Source organism: Corapipo altera, unplaced genomic scaffold (assembly GCF_003945725.1).
Source record: "Corapipo altera isolate COAL_440 unplaced genomic scaffold, ASM394572v1 67, whole genome shotgun sequence".
In the NCBI taxonomy this organism is placed as follows: Eukaryota; Metazoa; Chordata; class Aves; order Passeriformes; family Pipridae; genus Corapipo; species Corapipo altera.
Window position 1 is genome coordinate 6,737,353 of NW_020884906.1, and position 24,080 is coordinate 6,761,432.

The following is a 24,080-nucleotide window of genomic DNA, read 5'->3' on the forward strand; positions in this document are numbered from 1 at the left end:
TTAAATAAGCTTTTAGACAACATATTACACATTCACACCAGCTTTTTCTACACAAGGCTAATTGTGCTTATTCTAAAAGGCATAATTACTCACTCAGAAGTATCCTTCTTCTCCTCTTTATCCTCTTTATCTTGTTTACTTCCAGGCCCAGATGTCTGCACACCTTGGGAAGTCACCTCAGGCCCTCGCTTTTGCTCAGAGCTGTTACTTATGGAAGGAGAAATACTGGGACTATTGGGTTTGCTACTGCCACCATTGGAGTTGGTGTTACTGCCAGGTTCTATGATAGATTCTTTAGGGGTGGATTCTGTCTTTTCTTTAACTACATCTCTTGATTTTTCCCCCTCTCGGGTTTTGTTTAGCAGCTGATCCACTGCATCTGAAGAGGAACTTGACTGTAACTGAAAAAAAACCCAAGGAATATATTCAGTAAATTGATATACAGAACTATGGAGAGACAATCTAATGCTGTCACATACACAGAGTAAAATACAGTCCCACAGGCCTCAATCATCTGGAAATGACCTTTTAAACATATATTTCCATTTCTACTAGGAAAGAAATCCATGAACATTGACAATGTTTAAGCCTGCACTGAGTAAGAAGCTGTTCAGCCATTCAACTGACCCATATGTTGATTAGGGAGTGACAGGAAAGCTTAGGACAACCCTCTGGACTCATCTGTGCTGTGATTTAACAGTAACACTTGAAAAGTTAACCTGATTTAATAAACCATTATGGCCAGGAAATAAGTAATATGAATTCATCTTCAATTTTCCTCAGCAAAACTCTTCATTTAATTTTGCAACAGCTCCTCCATATGGAGTGTGTGATAATTATTTGTACCTAATGATCAAACAGGTTTCAAGTCCTATTATAGTGTACAGTCAATATTCACATTTATGGGTATTAGGCAATTGTACTAACAAGAGTCAGCATTGATTTTCCAATATCTGGTATGAATTCTTACAGATATTTTCATAAATTAAGCACAAGTATAGAGACATGTTAACATATGTAGTGTATTCAATTCATTAAAATAATCTGGATGCATATGAGAATTATGACACAATTAACATAGAGAAACTTACCCTAAAGTCATTCTTAAATTTCTTTAAATCATCAATCTGTTTTCTATGCTCTGAAACAATTGGAGAGACACCTGCCAAATATAAGACCAACATTGTCCAGGCATTTCTAATACAAGAAACATAAATATATATATATGCAAATATATATATATATATATATATATATATATATATATAACACCTACACATTACTAAGTTTGCAGAAAGGTAATGTTTGCATATATAGAAATGAAAAACAGTGATATAAGTGCATTTGTAATTTGGTACAATTCCATGAGCAGACAGAAACACTCTGTGAAACCACAGCATTACATAACTGACTTATCTTTAGTTCTAATGCACCACACCAAGGCAGAAGCCCTGAGGTGCAGGGACTGCAGAACTCACTGAACACAAAGCAAAATGCAACAAAACCCCCCCAAACACACACTGCCAGTGTTTCAAAACACAGCAAGTAAAGGAGAAACACTGCTCAAGGTAAGCTTTATGGCTGGACTCCATCCTAAAGGTCTTTCCAACCTGAATCAATCCACGATTCCAAGTTCAAGGATGTGAAAAGATTTTTTTGAGAACAGTGAACAAGCAGTGTTGCATTAAAAAACAAATTTAAGGCATAGCAGGAAAATGCACAGTCAGAAAAACTGTGCTGGCCATGATGCTCACAATTCTTGTGAGCACAGCTCTGAGCAGAAACGCATATTCAGTCCAAAGGCAGCTAAAAACCAGCTCTGTGAGCTGGGAAAAGAGAGAAGGAAAAAGAAAAAAAAAAAGAAAAAACCAAGGGAAATCACACCATCCACATGAGCATCTCTACACTTTGTGCTGATGGAATGAGTCACAAACAACATTTAAAACTGTAGTCCTGCCACTTGACAACTGCACGACCAAATTTTTGCTGTAGAACTCCAGACTGTTTCCAAGTCTTCCTAAAAATGCCAACTAAAGAAGCCAGTACAGCAGGCTTAGTGTGCAGAATTCCTACAGCACTCAAGTACAACCAAAAGCTTTGGATACAAACCTTTGTTTTCAGGTTTAGGAAAACTAGGAGAAGTCTCACTTGGCTTTATATTCTCCTTGTTTCCAGTTGCAGAATTTTGCCTCTGGTCCTGAAGCCTGGTATCTTTAGCTGGAAAAGAAATGGCCCAAGTTATTCTCTTTTACACAACTCAAAATGACCAAGGAGAGATGGTAAGATAAAAAGAAGAGAGAGATTAAGCTTGATTTTAGCTTAAAAAACAAAAACCTTTGAAGTTACACGTTTTCTGCTACCTAGTTGGTGCCTGGAGGATCATCCTTCCCCCTTCCCCACCCTACTGTCTTTAAGCCAGATTATAAAGTCCCAGTTAAACTCATCCCTCTCATCATACACCAAACCTTGACTAGGCTGAACAAACTATAAACCAAGAGTAAATTACTTTCAAGTCCAAGTTCCTCAGACAGAATTTGATAACCATTTGAGAGTTCTTAGACATTTGACTGTGCCCTTGAATGTTGGTTTTTTCCCCCTATTTTTGCTATGTTCAAAATTCTCTCTGAAACCAGTGGCCTATGATTCTTTAAATTAGAAAAGAGCCAAGAACTCAGTTTGAAAAAAGAAATTCTCAATTAAGTCAGACACCTGTAAGCCCATCCTCCTTAAAGGGCACAAGAAATTAAGCACAGACTCAACAAAAAGCCTCTCTCCAAGCTTAGTTTCAAGCTGGCACCACGACAAAAGGGGAACTCACAGTAAAATTAAATGCATCCCAAGAATTTCCATTTTTTAGAAAGGAGTTTTGCTCTTTCAAGGCAAATTCCTTGCCAGGTATTAGGGAAAGGGAGAATTTGCAACCTACCTTCATTGGAAGGGGTGACTGCTCTGTTGGATGCAGGGCTGGCAGGTGTAGGAGAGGCAGCTGGAACAGGCATGGCAACAGATTCAGTGGGAATAGTACCAGGCTGAGGAGAAGGCAGAGCTGGTCCCATGGGAGTGCTGCTCTGCCTTGGAGACCTAGGCCTGTGTGTTTTAGGGGATAATCTCGGAACTAGAAACAAACAGGAAAAAACAGTTATAGGATGAGCTTCTTCAGCTGCTCAACAGTTTCTAAAATGGCTAAAAACATGCTTTAAAATACTTTTTAGAGTAACTGAAAACCTGTTTACCTTTCAGGTACATCTCCTAGTTCTTTACAACGCAGCATTTCAGATAAGTGGGGTGATTTCTCTGCAGATTGGCCCCTAATACACATCACTGCCCTCTCAGTCCCACTGTGAAGCTGCAAAATGCTCCCCAGCCCCCCCAGAAGTACAACTACAAGAGCTCACATTAACACAGTTTCAGGCAGAACACAAAAGGTGGGCAGGTCTCCACACAAACAGATGTAAAACATTTTTTTTAAAAGGGCTGAAAAAACCCCTCCATTTTCCGGCGTCCTCTTTTGGAGGTTTGCCAGCTGGAAAAAAAACAACACAGCCTATTGAAAAAAAGGAATAGTTGATGTATATTTTTGCCCCTGTGTTAAAGCAGCAAGGAAAGTTGTGTATTCTTTAAATAAGAAATTTAAACAAGTTGTTTAAACCTCCTGCTTCCTGCTCATCCCACTGTGGCAAGTTAGTGCTTTATGTCACATATTAACCCCCAGTGAGTGAGGAAAAAGAGAGGTAAGTGGTTTAACAGTCCTACTTGCATGTTAATTATATATAAAGTGGGGTGTGGGGAGCAAAGATGAATCAGAAATAATGCCAGAACACAAGAGTTTAAATCTTTTCCACAAGGCAACAGGTCTATGTGGGTCTAATTCATATCTTCCTTCTGAAAAATGCATTCCCACTACACTCCTCTAGAATTCTGCAGTGCTAAGAGGTACCCAAAAAGGATCTAAAAAGGACCAAACTGTCTCTCACTTGCCCAAGGAAACACTCAGCTGCTCACAGCCCACTAGAACATGGTCTCAACCTAAAAGCTCTGGACTAGGGCCTGTGTCACAAGACTGAGCTTGAAAAGTCAAATATTCAAAAAAAACCCATTAACTGACTCAAAAAAAAGGAGACACTGACTACAGCTGCTCCTACAGCAGACAAGAACAACATCACCACTTAAAATCCATGTAATTTCTAAAGGAAAAATATAACCAACTTAACTTGAGCATCATTTTAACACCAACCTTCCTCTATGCAAACACCTCCTTCAAAAAACCACAGCCCAGCTGCACTGCCACTGACCAAACCCAGTGATGCCATGGAATGTATCTAACTTCTCCTGCCTCCTCGAGTAACTCTCCTCAGAATTAATCCTTTCAACAACTAATTCCCACATTTTTCCTCCCTTTCTCTTCACACACCACCTGGCCCTGCAATTAGGACAATCCTGCACTTGAAGGACCAACTCACCAACTCTTTTACTGGGAACATCCTTCTCCCACTAAGCTAAGTCAGCCCAGGATTTGGTTATTCAGAGCCTGAATTGTCTGGAAAGGCAGGATTCTGCTGAGCATTCCCACTCTAAGGTCCCCCTGCAAGCCATCTGCAATAAGCCAAGCTTTACCTACCCCCACTGACAACTGATGACCACGTCCCACCTGAAGGGCTGCCTCGTGCCACTGCAGCAGTAGATGCTTCCCCAGGTGCATTATGAGATACAAATTCTAAGCCACTTGAAATTGTACCCCTACCAGTAGAGACTCTGTGACCTCGAGGGTGCCGTTGAGCCTTAGGAGACATCCGTGGAGGCCCTGGGGAAAGAAAAACAACCCACACAGTTAAGTGAAGCCCGGCACCAGGAGTATCCAAACATACTATCTGCTTTTAAAACTGGATTTCATCTCATAACTCTCAAAAACATACAATGTGGTCTTCAAACTTGGATTTCATCTCGTAACTCTCAGTAATTCAGTAATAAAGTCAAGCAATTTACACTGACATCGACTAGAACCAGGGATCCACCAGACTAAAAAGGCCAAGCCATTGGTCCAGCCAGGCTGCCAACACTCATCACCTTGCTAGGTCAGCTCTAAATGGATATTTAGAAGCTTTATCAGCCTCGAAATAGGTGTGCGAGTCCTGCATTTCAAATATTTGAATCCAAGCATCCAGCAGTGCTTAGTGCAAGGGTTGGTGGCCCAGCTCGCCCTGGACAAGCGCAATTCCAATGAAAAATTTCCAGTGCTTTTGTCAGGTGGGCAGTGATCCCAACCATTTACAGTCCCCACGGGCTGAGCGATGCTCCGGGGGAATTTGAGCAGGGCATTCTGCAGCGAGGCTCAGCGGCTGCAGCCACTGCCACAATTCATTCACGAGTCAGCAAAACTGCAACTGAACGAGTGATTGTTGTCCCAAGGTTCAAGTCATGCATGTTTAACACCAGGAGCCAAAGCCATAGGAGAGTACAGGAATTCTGAACAGCTTCTGCAGCTGCCACACAATAGTTAAGCTCAACTCTAAGCAGCAATATGGTTTTTACATCCTAACAAACGTTTTCTTTACCAGATCAGACTCAAATGTTGATACTTGAAAAGGAAAAACTTTGTGAACAAAACATGATCTGGTTGATTTTTTTTTTCATTTTTAATGTAGGTCAATAATAGTGGAAAGTTCAGATAATGGCTTTTTGGTTTCAGATAAGGTTTTACAATATGAAGCATCTCTCTGGTTACATAATCTTTAAACGTCAGCCTCTATTTTACCCATGAATCTCAAGTACACTTCAATCCAAATTATATACAGGTGAGGATTTTAAAGAATACACATTTCCCAGCAATAATCTCCTGGCAGCAGGAATTAAACATTGCAGTAAGCAGCAGTTCAGTGCAGGCCTGACAAATCAATCACAGGGGCTAAGAAAATAATTGAGTTTGCAGGTGGATTCTCAGTATCTGACTATATAAAAAGCCATAACAAATGGACAATAGGAGGCCAGACACGTGACCATCATCCACTTTTTGGTCATGGACCACCCTAGGCATTTATCAGGCTGCAGAACAGTGTTACTGCTTCAGTCAGTGGGATGATTGTTCTCTCACAGAACCAGTTTGCATTTTCCAGGCTTGCTAAACAATGCTGTGCAGGGTTTATTTAACTGCACTTAAATAAAAATTGTAAAACGTGATCATTATTGTACCTTGACAGGACAAATTTAGTTCAGATAATTCTGCACACAGTTACCACAGACCCACAGGTCAGCCCTGCTCTGTGTATTATTGACTGCTAAGGAGCTGATTTATTGTTCTGATCGGTGTAAACAGATCTAAAAATTCCCTACAAATTCACCTTTGAAGCAGCTTATCCTATCCCATTCCACAGTGTACTTCTCTGAATCCAGCATTTTTATTATCATTATTACTGTTGGTTGTTTTACATGCTTCATTATTATTACATGCTCATTATTATTGTTGGTAAGTCAATGATTTTAGTTAAATTTGAAACTGCTTTCTGTGGAACAGCTGTGTTAAAATTGATATTTTATATACATTTATAGTCAGAAAATAAGAATAAAAGTAGTCCTAAATTTATTCCTAAATTTGAAATGTCTAAATTTGAAATATCTAAATTTTAAATGTCTAAATTTTAAATGTCTAAATTTTAAATTTCTAAATTCTAAATTCCTACATGACAATTTCCAAACGGAAATTTCTAAATGTAAATTTCCAAATGGAAACTTCTAAATATAAATTTCTAAATATACCCTAAATTTTAGTTCTAGAAATGCTCTCTAAAGTTATCAGGTCCTGTATGTTGCTGTAGGTTAAGTTAAGACACTGAGCAGCGTTTCCAAAGCTGAGTTTAATTTCATACCAACTTGGGAAATTTCACAGCTTTCTTTTCTTTTTTTTTTTTTGTTTTTGTAAAGCTCTTCAAATTAACACAAACGAAACAAACAAAAAAAAAAACCAAAAAAGGTTAATAGAAACAAGTCTGATCAACTAAAGTTAAAACACAAATTATAGGTTAAGTAATGAAGAGGAAACAAAAAAATAAAACCAAAATAAAAAAAAATAAAAATAACCACAAATTTTGTCAATTAAAAACTCACGGAGGAGTTATAAACGAAGACAAACGAGAAAAAAAAAAAACGAAACAAAAAAGAAAAAAAACACCCCATGAACAAATTGTGGTATTGTACCTTCTGAAGACATGCGTTTAGGCATAGTAGAGACAGGAGCTGGAGAACCATGAGCAGAGGGGTGAGACGGGGGCCTGGAGGGCCGCGAGGGGGGCCTGGAGGGCGGCCGTGTAGGGGTGGCTGCCCGAGGTGGAAGAGAGTTGGGACCTGACTGGTAGCGAGAAGGTGGGCGAGAGGAAGGAGATGGGCAAGGCGATGGCCAGGGAACACCTGACAGAACAAATGATATGAAGGAAAGTATAAAAACTAAAGAAAAAAAATTATGGGGGGTTGGGGGTCTTGGGGGGGGGGGGGGGGGGGGGGGGGGGGGGGGGGGGTAGGGGTTGGGGGGGGGGGGGGGGGGGGGGGGGGGAAAGGTCAAAAAAAAAAAAAAAAAAGTAAAAATATGACAAAATGATTTTGCACGTTTAACCCTTTGGGGATTGAGTTTGGCAAGAGGCTCTGCGGGGTTGTTTCCACCACTTTGGGTTGAATTTGGGGTCGGAACAGCACGAGCTCCCCAAAGGGTTAATTAGGATCTACAAATACTACTAAGGAATAGACAGTAAAGTTTGATCTGTTAGCCTGACATATCAATGCTCTACAGCACCCAGCACTCACCAAGGTCCTTAACAGTTACCAGAGGGTCTCAAACAGCTGGTCACAAACAGCATAACTACACAAAGTGCTACTTGCAAACCAAATGATGAGCAATATCCAGCTAGGAACTGTATCTTTACAAAAAACAGCGGTGTTCAGTGTCTGAATCCTGACATTTATGCCTTTATCAGTTATCTCAAGTATTAATGGAGGATTTTAATCTAGGGGTTCATGGTTTCATATACAGGGTTCATGGTTTCCAAAACAGAATTAATTGAATTTACAAGCCATTCTGAATATTTTAGGTATATGATGTTAATTCAGCAGAGTAATAGGATGACAGAAACCACAAATACTACGGAAAAATTTCAAGGTTAGCATTGTTTGGGCAAGGCTCAGTTGTCCATCCCTTATACAGCTGACTCTGTCTTTAAAAAGGAAGTCTCACTTACCTTTAGATGCTTCTCAGACTTCCTCTCCAGATAGATCACTTGAGTATTATACATTTTTCATTTATTCACAGCAATTTCACAGAACAGGATTTTTAACTTTTAAGAATAATGCCTCAAGGACAGGCTACTGCTGAAAGCCACCTCAAAAATGGTGGTTTTGGTTTATGCAACACCAACTCCTGCTACGCAGTGCCCAGTGATGTCTGGTTAGTTACTACCCATGTGTACAGCAGAAAATACTCAAATACCCATTTGGAGGGAAGGTTTTTCCTAACACTTCTCTTGTTTCCCATCCTACATCATCATAAAGTCAGCAAGTTGCTTTATTCTTTTCCATGGGAAACAAAACTGATCCATGCACCAGACAGGAAGGGAAGCTTCCTCCTGCCACCCCCCTTTCACTGGGTGTCAGCACTGCTGCTCCTCCACACAGAGCTCTGCAGTGGAACACAGAAAGCAATTTTTAATCTTTAAAACCACACTCTGCACCATCATCTAAGACAGAGGTGCCTGAGAAGGAAAACAAATGACATTTCTGCTCTGCAAAGTACAGTGCAGCTAAATGCAGTTCCACTGTAAGTTAAACCCCAGTCCAACTCACCACCTCCGTGTTAAATGATGGATGCTACCCTAGCTTGTGGAATACACATCCTAAACTCACTCCATGTGCAGTTGCAACATAATTAGGCAATTCTCTGCAATGTTATAATGTACATTCATTTAGACTTCAGATACTTGCCTCCGTTAACTACTCTTTGATCTGCTCCAGAGTTTGGGCTGAATTCTGAAGTGTGGGATCCAGACCTTGAGATTGGTGGGCCTGAGCCAGACTGGCCCATCCTTGGTGAGTTTTGTCTTCCACTTCCCCAGGACAGGACATCTCTGTTCCTCTGTCCAGGCGGAATGTATTTATTTTCTCTGAAACACAGCAAACTTCTATCAGTCTTAAGACAGAACTGAGGCACCAAAAATACCTGATGGAGTGCTCTGCTGGTATTTTTTAATCTTTCTCAGATCAAGCTAAAGGAAAATATTAAATACTATCAGATGTTGACCTAACAGTCACCTCATGAATTGGCTTTTGATAGTGACCACACAGTCCACTTTATGAGCCCCCAGACACTGAAGGATTCAGTTGTAATGCCTGAAATTCTCCATGACATACCCAAACCACTGCCCTTTCCTGTAATCTGGTACGAATTCACCATGGTGACAGATCAGAATGGGGAAGTCTGTTCCCTACAGAGATAAAGCAGGGCCAGGCAGAGGTGTACAAGTTAGCCTGGGTGCCAAAACCAGCACAGGATTGTTTACACAAGGTTCCCAACCTGATCAGCCCTGCTGGAAAAGCTCAGTTTCAATGAGCAAACTGCTACAGTCCCAAAACACCGCCATAATTTAAATAAAAATACTATTCATAGTGTATCAAGTACCTAGTGTTCACACCATGTCCTTCTCTTTCATTAGCATTTCTCTGAACAGCAGTATATTTTTCTTCTTCTGTCCTTTCATCATTTTCCAAGGCAACCCGAGCTTTGTATTGGGCACTTGATTCAATTTCCTCTGCTAATTGAGTTGCTCTGGCTTCCCGTTTTAAAAACTCTTCTGAATTATCTCTTTCTAATGGCACCCTAAAAGACAATGGAAAGGAAAAGAATCTCTGAAATGCATTCAAAAGCACAAAGGAGCTACAAAAATTACACAGTGTTAGTTCTAAACAAGTCAAGAGTGAAAAAAATCTTGCTTTTAAGCCAGCAGACTTGCTGTCTTTTTTAGTGTGACAATATTCCTGGACTGGTTTGATATTATGTGCAAATTCAGTGTCTTTTACCTGCCCAGAGAGCTGAGGTCAGAGAGCAGAACTTTTCCACGTGACTTGCAAAAGCCCCAGTCTCTAAAGCTGTGCAAAGGCTCCAACTTTTAACATGGTTGAGAACATCAGGAATAAAAAGCATCAGTCTGTTGTCTGGATAGGAAGTTACTCCAAGAGCCTAAATTTAAATTTTTTTAGCTATTTATGCATTGCCAGCAGACACAATCCTGCTGAAATTAGAAAGTTACATCCTTAATCCTTTGGTAATTCCAGTCACAGAATTTTCAGCTCTTCCTGAAAAGATGAGTGCAACAGTTCAGAGCACAGGACCAGAAGTCCATGACTTCTCATGTCTCAGGACCTCAAACCCACTCATTCTATGTATCCCTCTATAGCAGGTAATGGCATATTGCAGAAAGTATCCCTTGGGAAAGGCACTGAGTCAAAATTCAATACATGAGCACTGAAAGACATAACTAGAGATGGGATTGTACCTGGCACCTCTTTCTGTCCATCCTTCTTGTTTTTTACCTGTCCTAATTTTTGTTCAAGTGTCAGGTTTTACAAAACCCCTTTTTCCCCCTGATTTTGAGCTGCAAAAGTTGTTCCATCCAACCTTACTTTAGAATAAACTCCATAAAAACACAGACCACAGCTGAGGCTTGGCCCATGCTCTGCTGGGCATTATATAACCACTACTGCTCATATTTTGAATCATATACAGAAGAAAACCGAAGAAAGTAGAGGGAGATACAAGCCAAGTATGTAATAATATATGCAAAACTACTCAAGTGTTGGTGGCACAACTAGGAAAACAAGTGGTTTTGCCAAATTCCAAGCCAGCACTCGGCCACTGCATCGCAAGTTTTTTCCCCACACACATATTTTTGGCCAGTCAAGACATCTACTGACCTTATCAATGGGAACTGTAAGAATATTAAATCAAAACCTTGCCCTTCAGCATAAAGCCTTGGCTCAAATAAGGTTTGCACGAACACAAACCTGGTCATGAGCCTCACTGACCTTGTGTTGGGAACATAAGGAAGGAGAATACCCAATAATCCTCATTTATCTAAAGTGACTGAAGAAAAGGAAGGGATATACTGCAACCTAACAGGCAAAGATGGATTTTGTGTTTTCTAAGAGATGAGAGAAAGGGGATGGACAAGATGACATTGTTCAGAACCCTGGTGATGACAGAAGCAGTTGATTAATACATTTACTGAACCCAAACTTGTACCTTGATGCAGTTTGACAAACTATACCTGCTAGTGCTTAGCTCTAGCAAGAGAAAACAATCAAACAATAAATCCTTTACAATCCTGCAGCTGCACATCTAAGCATTTATCAACACTGTTGCTCATCACAGAGTTGGAAAATCAGGAAAAGAGCCTCCCAGTTGCAAGTTGCTTAACTAGGAAAAAAAATGGAATTAATTTAAAGCCACCTTCATGTTTTTAATCTGTTTCCATTAATATCCAGAGAGCAGAAAGATGGAAGACTAAAGTTCAAAAGTACAAAAAGTACTTAGAGCAGTGAAGGGAAGGAAAGAACAGCTTCCCCAGGATTCAAACATAAGCCGATTAGGACACTTTGATTATCACCATGTTACAGGTCTGTTTGAACCAAACAGGAAAATCAAACTGCTGAACCAGAGACCTGTAGACAAAGTGCACACCAAAAAATCAAAATATCCACTGCCATTCCTTGATATTCAAAAAGAAGTTTCTGCTCTGGGGGTTAAAAGAGTGGGGAAACACTAAAGACATTTCACAATGGCTGCTGAACATCTGCAGTCCATTTGTGATGCAGTTGCAGTGAACATTATAGCTGCAAACTATTGGGAATAAATCCACACTGCCAGAGCAGCCAGAGCAGGCTTTACACTACTTCTATATCACAGTTTTTATACTATTATTTATATATTAATTTTATAATTTATATTATATATCAAGATTGTCATTTATATTTATATTCCAGTTATTATATTGTAACTAAAACTTTAGTTTAGAGCAGGACAAGTCTGCTAAACAAGTCATCCCCAGCACACAATCCCCCCCTCGGTTATCAGCAACTTTTCCACATTCCAGTATCTTCCAGATCAATTGTCCCAATAAAATTAGGATTTAGTCAAAGTGCTCTGCTGGGTTAAACAAAATCTATAGGTACAGCAGCTACACAAAGACAAACTCCCAGTTTTCCACCCTATTCCTGGAATAAATAAGCATTATTACATGCCTAAATTCAGCAAACATTGCAATGGGAATGAGTTGTGCCCATTTAAGGGAATATATAAAGATTTCTACATCAAACTATTCACAGAACGCTGGCAAGGTTTCTTAAGCACTATTCATTCATTGCTTTTTCAGTTATTTGAGTCCACAGCTTCACAAACTATGCAAAATTAGCTGCAGAATGTAAAGTTTGTCAAACCAGGGAGAACATTAAATACAAATCTAATAACAAAATATTTTGGAACTTACGTATAAGAAGATAAACTGCTGTCATAAGTTGATACTACACCATAATTTTCTTCATTGTAACGAAACATGTCATTGGGATCCCATCCATTAGACTAGAAGAAAATGATGCTTGTTTTTCAAAATGACACTGGAAACACATTCCCTTAAAATTAAGGGCTGATGGCAGAAGTTAAACCTTCTGCCCTCTTTCCTGGGCCTATGAATTCACTGTCCAGATAACAAAGTTATAAAGCCACAATTTGCTTTGTGGAAATTTGCTCATAAGATGCAGATTTTACCTTCAAAAGCCAGTTTTTGGGTGTATTTGTGTGGGTTTTGAGGGTTTTTTCTAAATACATACCCACTCTATACTAGAGTGATACTGGTTAGCAAGAAATGCAAACATTAATGTCTTTTTGTCTTTTCCAAAAGGTGCAAATTGACACTTCTGACTATTAGAAACATCTCTTGTTGTGGCAAGTGCTGCAACTTTTCAAATGCACTAATGTAATTACCTGAGACCCAGCACAGGTTCAAGACTCCTGTTGATCTGCACAACCTCCCCCCTTCAGTAAAATTGCTATTGCAGCACCCAAGCACAGCAAGAAATGTTTTGAATATTTTATAAAAGCACTGACAGTATTGAGTGTTCTAATAAATCCCAATAAACTGACAGGAGAACTGTTCTACCCAAATATGCTCCACAGTAACAGGAGCAGATTCTCCTCTAATCAATAACATTGTTTAACACGCTGCAATCTGAATACCTTGCTAAAATAATGCATTCTTGAGTAAAAGTTGGCTATGATATATAAAGAAATGGCACTGGAGACCATACTCCTCATCTAATGGTTCATAATCTACTAAAATTGTATCTGTGCTTGGGTTCAGACTTTCATCCATTTCCCCATGTGAAGCCCAGGGACACTGAGCTGAGCACAATCTCCCCATCCTTTCCAAAAGCAGTGACAGTCAGGCAGGGATGCTCTGATTAAACATAAATCACTTTGCTGTATTGCTGAATTTGGAGGCCTTAACAAAAGCTGCTCTTTCTGCCAGTCCCTGAGCCCAACATGTCTCTCAGCACAGCAGCTGCCATTTGTCAATATTTGCCACGAGTGGCATTTGAAATCCAGCTTTTCTTATTCAAATTGCTAAAAAGTACTGTGGCAGCTGCTGGCAAAGACTGAACATCCACCATCACAGTGCAGGACAGCGATTTTACTCCAAAGTTCATTACTAGACTAAAATTAAGGAATTCTTTCAAGGCTTCCTTTCAGAGAGCACGAAAAAGCAACACTCACCACATCTGTCTCCAGTGCCTCGAGCTCCTCAGAAGCCGTGTTCTCTCCTCCATCCCATGGTTCAAGATCCTTTTCCTTGTGTTCTCCATTAACTTTAGCACTAATGGCTGAATCAGTAAAAGCATCTGCAACAGAGCAGGAAGGGATGGGGGTGAAATCAGCTGGAAAAGTATGCTGGTTTTTATCTGAGGAACAACCAAAAAACAGCTCAATTACAGGTTCAATAATCATCATTCCCCTTCTCTTGCAGCTGCTGTGGTCAAAAGGACATTAGAAAGGTGCCTACTTTAAATTTATAATAACTGTGGAAGTCCAGACTAACTTCTAATATATCAAAGAACAGAATTATTTTCAGTTATTTCAAAATATTTTACACCAACTACATGAATATTTGGGGAAAAAAAGAGAAAAAAAGACTGAGGATCCCTGTTCCTCTAGAAAACCCAAGGCTTGTATAATACAATTTTCCAACCAGCCCACGCAACTGCACACTAAAACATTGTGCAAATATCAAAAAAGCATGAACCCAATCCTATTCCCTGAATGGGTAAACTACAACTTTCCCTTCAAATATCTGAATTTTTTCTATTTCCACAACTCCTCAACACACCAACATGCACACACACATTCCCTGGGACATGAACAGAAGTATCTTCCCTCCTGACAAAGCTTTTCCAAGCAGCAACTCACCCAAATCCCACAGAAATATTCAGGAACTCTCTCCCTCTTGCTCCCACCAACATATGAAAATAAATAACCAGAAAGGTTCCACTATTGTTTAAAAAAATTATGAAAACATAAAGAAAAAAAAAGACCACAAGTTATTTTTTTACTTGTTCATGTTTCATTCAGGTCAGACTTAAGAAGGAATAATACCAGAATATTAAAAGTGCTGTATAAAAATATCTAAAGCCACTCACCAAGGAAGCCAAGCTTTTATATTTGTAAGCAACTATATCTCAGAGCTGCCATCCTTAAGCAGAACTTCAAAAAATCAAATTAGCCTGTTATAAGCTTTCAAATAAATAAATCAGCCTAATATAAGTAAGTCTTCAATCCAGAATTTCCTATTATCCTTTACTGATAAAATAAGGAGCAAACATTTCAGACCCTTAGAAAAGCTGCAATCAAACCACCAGGCAGTGCCAGATACAGAAAAACATGGCCTAAATTAACTTTTGGCAAGATCTAAAAATCTTCCTAAGAAAAATGGACTTTAAAGCTCTTATGAAAAGAATTCACAACATATGAGGTTGGTCACTGATGTAACAGTTTTTACACAATCACTGAAGATGTTCTAAAGAGAGGCTGCTGACACTGCTTATTATTCCTGTTTTACCCAATTTCACAGTGAAGTTCTGCATTTATTGGTATGATCTGGCATGAAAATTAACTGTGCTGAGCCTGTCTAATAACATCCAGCACTATCCCATGAAACGCTCACTCAATCCATACACAAAGAACTGTGGGGAAGCAATTAAACATTGTTAATGAGCTTATATGAAACAAAACGTGCCCCTGCCCTACCTATGTGCTGATCCCAAATTTCAATCACTTCAACTATCCAGAAGAGCTAAAAACCCAGGCTGACAACAGAAATCACCAACTAACTGCAAGATCCTCTACATGATCCTGCCAAGTCCCACATGCACAAACAAAGAGATTAACTTTCTGTTATATATTATGGGAACAAAAGCATTATGAAAGGCAAGATGCAGAGACACAGTGACTGCCAAAAATTACCTGTTTCTGAAGGAACTACAACAGATATGGAGAAAGGAGGAGTTGGAAGACATCAGATCCAAATTCAGGTGGAATTTTTTATATTATATGGCTGAATTCAAGCAGAGCTGAACTCTTGAGTTCCTCTCACAGAATTAACCAAACATCTCCCACCTTGCAAAGATCATTTTCATAGTAAAAACTCAGTAATGTTCTCACTATTAACATCCCCATTTTGCTTCACAAAGGAACCCAAACTCCTCCAAATAACCTACAGATTTTTAAGTTTTTTCAACTTGAAAACACCTCTTCACACAGAGACAAACAACTTCTAAAATATACTGTATTATAGTATATACTATATATATGTTCAAATGTCTTCTGAAACTACACAGCAACACAGTGCTACAATCCACAGTTAACGAGTAGCTAAAAAGCACATTTTTAAGGCTCTTTTATTTGGAAACTCTACATGTACCTTTTCAATACCCTGTAGTTAATTCTGCCTTAACCCAGACAAACCAGAGCTGCTCCTGTCCCAACCATTGTTAATTCAGTGTTTCAGGTCTGATCCACTCAGATTGGACGTTTTACAGCAAACGAAAGTTGGAGGCTGCTCATGGCACTTTGAAAACTGTGAACTTTGTTTCTACCTCTCTGGGAGTAGAGGGAACTCTTCTCCACTGAGATTAGATAAATATGAGTTAGGAGGCCTAATGGAGACAATCTGTGTTTCACAGCACAGTTTCCTTCATTTCTATTAAATTCCTTCAGGCAAACTCCATACAACTGTGCCATTTTGGATACAGTGAATAAAATACCAGCTTAACAAGACTCATCTACTCAACCCACTAATTTTCGTATTTAAACAGCCACATAAACATCCAGCAGTGCTGTTATTGTAATGACACAGATGAACTGAGGGAAAAACGAGTCAAAACAAAAACTCCTCTATCTACCAAATGCTACAGGTCTGAATAAGATGTGTACAGTCACTGCTCTGCTTCCTAGTAGAATCCAGTGCATCATGGGGCACAGGAACCTTCACTATGCTGCATTTCTCATTTTAGAATGACAGTCACAAGCGAGACTGCACCAGTTTAACCTCTACAACTCAAAGAAAGTCCAGAGTTAGGAGAAATTCAAGCTACAAAGGCAGACTTCCAGTCAGACAATATGGTCTCCAGAGCATCCAGGCAAAGTTTAAATGTAGCAGAACGGTACCTCAAGGCACAGATCACTATTTTCCTGGAACAAACAGCCTGGCAGACACACGGGAGACCAAGATTAAAAACCCAGCAAGTCAAACAAGCCTCCACCGAAATTAATGAGCAACAAGATTGAGAACGTATGTAAAAAATTCTAAAAATAAAAGTTTCCAAAACAAAAACACTGTTCTTATGATTATTAACAAAGTAGGAGCTAAAACATGAGCTGCTGCTCCAAGTGCTGACTGGCAGAGTAATAACAGACAAGACACTGCACAGGCTCAGCCTCCCCTTATCTGGTGCCTCTTATCTCTGAGCTGTTGAAGGAGCAATTCACATGACACCTTGACACGGCCAAATTTTTAATCAATCCCTTTTCTACACCGTAAAACCCAAGTTAAAGATCAAACAAAACCTGGTGAAACAAAGGGCTGGAGCTGTAACACTCAATTAGTCCCCACTGCCTCTGTACCTGCTTAATGTGACATTTCCTAAGCAAAGGAGTTGGGTATCAAGGATCTACTTCTGTTTTAAAGCCTGGTAACTGGAAAAAAAATTCCAAGGACAAGAGAAAATCACAGTAACACAAATCAAAAATATACATTCTGCGAAAAACTCAGCTTGGGCAAATTCTTCAAGGATGTGCCATTAAATGAGTTAAAGAAAAAAGTGCCAGAATAGAGCAATTAGGAGTCAGGGTTTAATTAACTTCATTGTCCAATGTGCTCGTTCCCACAAACATATTTTGAGCTACTAATGGTGAAGAGCACAAATATGCAATTAAGTGCAAGTCTGCAGTTCAAATGCCATGAAATCCATCATTGCCAAAGGTGCTGATGCTCCCACTGAAGCTTTGATCAAGCCTAAGCAAGGCCCAAAGTAAACTGAGCTTTCACCTTAAAGGTTTCAACAGTAAACTCTCATTTGTTTTGTAACTACTTATTACTGATTTGAAACATTAAAACCAGTTACCACCAGCTCTGCTGAGCCAACATTTCCTTCCTTTGTTCATAAGATGCCTACTGCTATTCCCCTTGCAACACTTTCCTTGGAAGGAGGCCACTTGCAGTGCTAATTCAAGGAAAAGCCTTAACAGCCAATTCTCTTCTGCCTTGTTTTTCATTGCATTTGTGATATTTTTCTCAGAGTGCAGCAACAGAGCCAAAACCCAATAAAAACATTGTAGAAATCTTTTACTTTAACAGTAGTTATGATGTTTCAATTGTCTCATCTTTAAAGAGAAGCCAAGAAGGCAACTCCAAAGCCTTGGTGAAATTTGAATCATATGCAAACCAGCACTATCAGTGTTTAGGGCTCCAGGAAAAACTGCTGGAAGCTTCTTCTGTAAAACCAGATCACGCAGCAGCTCTGAGATCTCAGCACTCAAGAGGTGAAGCAGAAAGATGTGACGTGTTAATGCACAGCCCAGGATTTCAACTTGCACCTCAGAGCGGGTCTGGAGCAGCTGATTTCCAGTGCACGTGCAGAACTCAGTGTCAGTCCCAGTTTAAAGGCAGACAGAACAGTCTGAAAGGGGGTGATGGGTGTAACACAGCTTCACCTGAGTTTTCCAAAGCATGTGTCATTCATCAGCCTGTACTGCAGCAAACCTCAGTTCCACAGGGATCTCAGGTGATCCTTTCCATTCCTTCTGAAGCCTAACAAGCACCTGCACAAGCAGAAAGGTCTGTGCAGACTGACAGAGCTGCAAATACAGGCCTGGGAAGTGGGGACAGATTTATTTTTTAAACATTAACTGCTACAACACCCCTGTCCACACAGACCTAAAAGTTTTTCTCCCAATCCTTCCAATTTCTACAATCTGGGCAGACACCATTCTTTCTCCAGTGGTGCATTTGAAGGTGCAGTGTCATGCTTGGCACAAATGTACCTGTGCTGCTCCCAATTTCACCCACCCCAAGCCTGGTGTTCCCTCCCCTGAACTCTGATGCAGCTGCAGGACGAGTTATCAGCTCCTTCCCCAAAGCTGCACCGCTCTGATAGCACTGGGAGCTGCCTGGCAGGCTCTGCTGGATGGTTCTTCACACACAACTGTATTTTCCTCTCTTCTCCATCCCATTCCCTTTCTCCCTGCTGCTTTTTCCCAGTCCTCTTCCAGTCTCTATTGCCCAACTTGTGACTCAATCCAGTGAACATCTTCAGGAGTCTCTTGCCCAAACTCCTCCAGCCCAGCAGAGAACAAAAGCCAGATGCTGTACTCCAGATACTGTACTGGGAAACCAGGATGCACTAAAATTTTCAAAACACAAATTTCTGAAGAAATTTAGTTTAGTTCTAGGGCTCCCCAAAATTCCAGCAGCCTCCTAAGGGGTAAGAAACTACACACAGAGATCCCAACAAACCTTATTCCAGGTGAGACTGATAACAATCCCTACCCTAGGTAAGCCTCTCAACAGAGAGCTTGTGAAGTGCCCCTTTCTTGGACTACACTTTTAAAACAGAGAAAGCCTTTCCAATCAAATATTTCCAAATTGTCTCCTTACTTGTCTGTGAAAGCCAAAAAACACTGAGGGGTAGACAATTTAAAGGTATTTGTCCCTGTCCCACTTTGAGCACCAGGCAGTGACGGTTCCCAAGACAAGGAGTTTAGTTTCTCCTCACCCAGGAGTTTAGACTCAAGTTTTCACTGTGAATCACAGGCTTATCTGACCCACTGCCATGAAGATTTGGGTTTATTTACATGAACAAAAGGTCAGCAGTTCCTGTGTGCATGCTCACACACTTCCATTCTTTTGAATCCTTGCTTATTTAATTACCCAGGAAGCAGAAAGCCCCTCGTTTCTCTAATGTGAAGGTGTGATCAGAGTTACACTTTCAAGTGTCATTTCAAGATAACACATTTTTGAGACAAAATGGAAAGCAGATTAATTTACCCACTATGAGTTATCAAGTTTTGCAGCCTTCCAGTTTATCTTGCTCCAAGTCTCTACAGCTTTATTTCAACTCTCCAGTACTTAAGAGATTTACACTCCAAGATATTCCACCTAATAAAGTGAACTGAGGGACTGCTCGACCTGAAGCAGTCATTTTCTTCTAGAAAATGTCCATTCCTAGAAGCAGGAGCATATTTTTCCTTCAGTCTGTTCAAAATCTATAAAGACTGGATAAGGCAGAGGCCCATTTGCATTAACATTAAAGTGAAGTTCATAGCAGACCCATTATAAAACAGCTCTTGTGTAATTTAAATTCCAAGTCCCATCCAGAACCTGGAACCTATCTGCATTTCAATGCTACACTTGCTCTGACATTATGCATCATCTTCTGGGAAAAGAAAAATTCCTTGAGGAAAAAAAAAAAAACCAACAAAACAAACTTCTCATTCTTCAGCTTTAAATCAGGCAAGAACATCCACACAAGGTGAAGAGAGAAAGATCTCATTAAATGTCCTCTGTCCCTACACATCTCCAAGTCTCTGATAATGGGAATAAAACATGTTGCAATAACCACTGAGCTCCCAGAGAGAGTTGTTAATCAACCTGTAAATGTACACATATACAATTCCACCCCACACACAAAGCTGTGCATTTGCTTTTATTCTTTATCCCAGCAAATCAGCAACACAGGCACAAAAACCCTTCAAATTTGCTGCCCAAAAGAGAGAAATTTGCACAGGAATTGAGCTGTCTGACTTATGAGACTCTCGGGTTCCAGAAAAATAATTAGGGGCTTGGAGGTCACACAGTAAAAGTATGAAAACTGCCTGACTGTCTGTAAAATAATTTAATTTTGACAGTTTCAAGCCATGTCTTCAAGATTTTAAGATCTGTCTGCCACCCCACAAGGTTCTTCTGTATTTTGGAAAGCCTACAAGTAGCAAAGCAGAAATGAAAAACACAAGTTGAGGATTTTTAAAGATCTTTGAGCTCTGTCTGCAGTAGTATTTTTAGAATATGTTTTAGAATGCATGTTTAGATACAGAAGTTAACTCAATATAGACTTTGTATCTAAATCAACTCTGAAAAAGAATCTTTCTCTAAAGAATTTGTGTCTTCACGGATTCTTGTATAACATTTAACAGCATACTTTAGGAAAGGTATTTATCAAAAAAAAAGTTGACCTCCCGTAGAATGTATAAAATGGTTTATAAAACCACGAAGGCTTTGCCTTCCAGTCACCAAAGCCAAGTGGCCTCACGAGGGTTCTGCAACCCATTTAAAACATATTTGATAAATTTGAGATTTCAGGAGTTTTGCACTCACTAAGAATTAAGAATATGAATGTGAACTTTAATTTTTGGATCCTGAAGCACCTACTTTGAAAAAACCCTGACTAATGATCTTATGACAACGAACAATTTTAAAAACAAATATACCTCTTCTGGCATAATTGGTATCCATATCCTTAAAATGCACCATTACAAAATCTGAAGACTTGAACAGGATACTCTCCAGAATGTCTTCACGTTTTGGCCCCAAACTGGATTCTGCAGTTTTCCGATGAGCAGCATCAACCACCAAATCACACTGTGGGACACACAGAAAGGCTCTCAATTAATGCACCATCAGCTACTCAATAAATTCACCTACTTGCAAAAAAAACCCCAGACATTTACAGTCTGCTTGTGCAAGTAGTCAAAATAATTCACAGTAAATATTCGAATTAAACAAAATATTCACATTTTAATCAAACACTGATTATCAGGAGCTTTGAAAATAAGAGTCAAAATGTCAAAAAATTACCTTAGGACTGTAGGTTTTAAAAACTCCTTCATATATACCACCATTTTTCACTTGTACTTCACATTTGGATCCCTAGAACGCAAGAAAAATGAAAATATAACTTTCTACGAGACAAATGACATTTCAGTGATTTTCTTAAACACGTATTCCTTACATAAGTGCACTGTGTAAAAAACCAGCTCAATTTTCAGTCAGATCTCCTCATTCAGCACCTGCCAATTTACAGATCCACTGCTGTGCTCTGCAGCTGCAAACAGCTGGGTGTGTATGTGCTGCTCTGGAGGGATTTAAAGATACTCACAGGAGCATATTTGGTTCTTACAAGACTCTTGACCAGCTAAAGCACAAAGAAGTTCTTGCTGAAAACTGAGATCTGTGCATGTGTGGGTACAAAAAAGGATAAAAGCTTAACCTGGACTCAAGGAGAGATGTGGGACTTAAATTTGGCATGTCAGGACTTCCTCTGGAATCTGGGAGAAAGGGTTCTAATCCCTGCACACAGACCCATTTTATTTACCCATAACCTCTCTAAAACCAGAAAATTCAAAATATGACCAGTGCACCTAAGAAATCTGCTGTACCTCTACAAATTAAAATATTGCCAAGTAAAAACTACAGAATTACTGAGATCAAGTTGGCAGAAAGTGCCTAAAATTCAATATTCACTCCATCATATTACAATTACTGGACTAGTTAACGATTCTCTGTCACTATAGGAACTGTTTCCCCTCTTCCAAACATGAAGACTTACAACAACTGATGTGAGTATGTGAACCATTCTCATGTTTGCATAGATGCCATCGAAAGAAATCTGAAAAATAAGAAAGAAATCATAAATACAGGAGAAAAACTTGTAACAGTTCTAAAATTCAGAGCACCCAAACCAATGCTGGCTTTCATATGAGTTCCTAGAAACACTGGTTCAAAGCCTTACTCAAGCAATATACATAGAATGTATATTTAAATATTATTATTAATATTGAATATGGCACAGGAGATTTCCAAAGGATCGTTACCCTTTCTCTGACCAATTAAAGATCTAACACCCTTCCAAACAAGATAAAAATCCCACTCAATAAACAAGGAAATATCACTCAATACTGAAATTCTCTGGCTGGTTGGGTGACGCTCATGCACAGACTCGAGGGGCGTCAGCAGGGCTTTGTTTTCTGACTGGAAGAGCCCTGCTGACATCCCTCTCTGCCTTAAGAACCATCAAGAGCAAGGCACTCCAAGTGCTGCAGAAGTGAAAAGGTGCTTTCAGGCTGCTGAACCACATCTTTTCATCTCCCAGCCCTGATTACACCCATTAACAGGAGCCAAAGCCGTCAAATCGTCGAGCGCCAAATTGCTACAAACCCTGTTATTAAAACAGTCCAAAGTAATTCACTGCAGCACCAGGAACTGAAACCCTGACTGGGAGAGCTCACCAGGTACCACCAGGACACATTCACTGGTGAGGATGTCTGTGCTTTGTTGCAATATCTGGTATCTCTCCCTGTCAACTCTGTGCTTGTGAAATGAGCAGGGACCTCACCATATTCTGAGCTTTTCCACTGACAACACATCTTTTCAACTGTCAGCTCCTTAATCCACTTACTGCTGTGTGCCAGCCACTTCCCTGGGCTGCAAAGACACGTTTGGGGACACTCCTGTGCTCAGCACTCAGCACACAGGACATGAAGACCAACACTTGGACGATGTTTAGTGTTTGCATATGGCCTTTTTCACCAGACTCCCTCAAAGCTTCTTTATTTTTACTCAAGTGCCTTGATATCTTCAATAAACATTAATGTAAGTAAACTGTGGCCCTTTTAAACCTTCCTACTTCTGCTCCATACCCCCAAATTAGCCATCTTTGAAAAACAGGTCAATAACAAATGGGTAAATATTTGATTGGTGCAGTTCAAAGATCCACATCTTTAGCTCTGATAAAATGATGTTCTACAAGTCAAGCCACAACTATACTTCAATCATACATAGCCCTGAAAATAACTGAAGACATTGGGGGTAGGAGAATTCTGAGTTAGCAATTTTATAGTAAAGCCAAACAAAATAGTTATTTTTATTTAATTAAATGCTGTCTTAAATCTCTTTAAGGGAGAAGCTAATGTTAGACTCTCCAGATAGGAACTAGTTCAAAAAGCACTGCCTCAAGCTAAATGTTATTCACATCTACAACTAGAATTGCAGGAAAATGGAGAATATTTATGTAAGTGTAGTCAAAAGTTTAAGAGAACCTTTCCCCCTTCACCCTCCCAGGAGACTTAAATGAATGCAAGATGCTACTCTTTAGAAAACTGTATCTCAGTCTAAAGTATCCAAAGGAAAAAACTGGGAGAACATTCCAGTATTCTGCTATTCTTATGTCTCTAAGTTGTTTCCTCTTACCAGGAGTGGTACAATGAGGAGAACCCCCAAACTTACCGTAGGCTGAGGTGGTCCTTTGCCACTGCTGCGGCCTCTGGAATTAAACACACACAGGGGATGTGATTAAAACAACTGCCCAAACTGCTGCATTTCTTACCACGCAGGAATTCCGAACCCCATCTTAATACAGAGTTGAGAATGGGAAACCAGCATTCCCATAGAGCAGAACCTGACAATTACAGGCCCATTGAGTTCATCCTCCTAATTCCTGACCTGACAGCA

At 39.8% G+C, this 24,080-nt stretch overlaps 1 protein-coding gene across 11 annotated transcripts in view; it reads right to left on the reverse strand.

The window, feature by feature from the left end:
• The window catches only part of ATXN2 (ataxin 2), a 44,293-nt gene extending 20,401 nt beyond the window's left edge, over window positions 1-23,892 (reverse strand). For 6 of the 11 annotated variants that reach the window (XM_027652373.1, XM_027652371.1, XM_027652375.1 and 3 more), the window contains exons 1-14: window positions 23,856-23,892; window positions 22,180-22,239; window positions 21,429-21,500; window positions 21,062-21,212; window positions 13,799-13,923; window positions 12,516-12,607; window positions 9,653-9,850; window positions 8,959-9,137; window positions 7,189-7,398; window positions 4,619-4,801; window positions 2,927-3,115; window positions 2,110-2,217; window positions 1,092-1,162; window positions 94-401 (exon numbers count right to left, since the gene is read on the reverse strand). In XM_027652373.1, the coding sequence (XP_027508174.1) occupies window positions 94-401; window positions 1,092-1,162; window positions 2,110-2,217; window positions 2,927-3,115; window positions 4,619-4,801; window positions 7,189-7,398; window positions 8,959-9,137; window positions 9,653-9,850; window positions 12,516-12,607; window positions 13,799-13,923; window positions 21,062-21,212; window positions 21,429-21,500; window positions 22,180-22,212 (1,919 nt within the window). In that variant the 5' untranslated portion in view covers window positions 22,213-22,239; window positions 23,856-23,892. The remainder of the gene's footprint in view (window positions 1-93; window positions 402-1,091; window positions 1,163-2,109; window positions 2,218-2,926; window positions 3,116-4,618; window positions 4,802-7,188; window positions 7,399-8,958; window positions 9,138-9,652; window positions 9,851-12,515; window positions 12,608-13,798; window positions 13,924-21,061; window positions 21,213-21,428; window positions 21,501-22,179; window positions 22,240-23,855) is intronic. The other 5 variants (XM_027652376.1, XM_027652374.1, XM_027652380.1 and 2 more) reach the window with 5 other exon arrangements.
• Window positions 23,893-24,080: the final 188 nt, after the last annotated feature.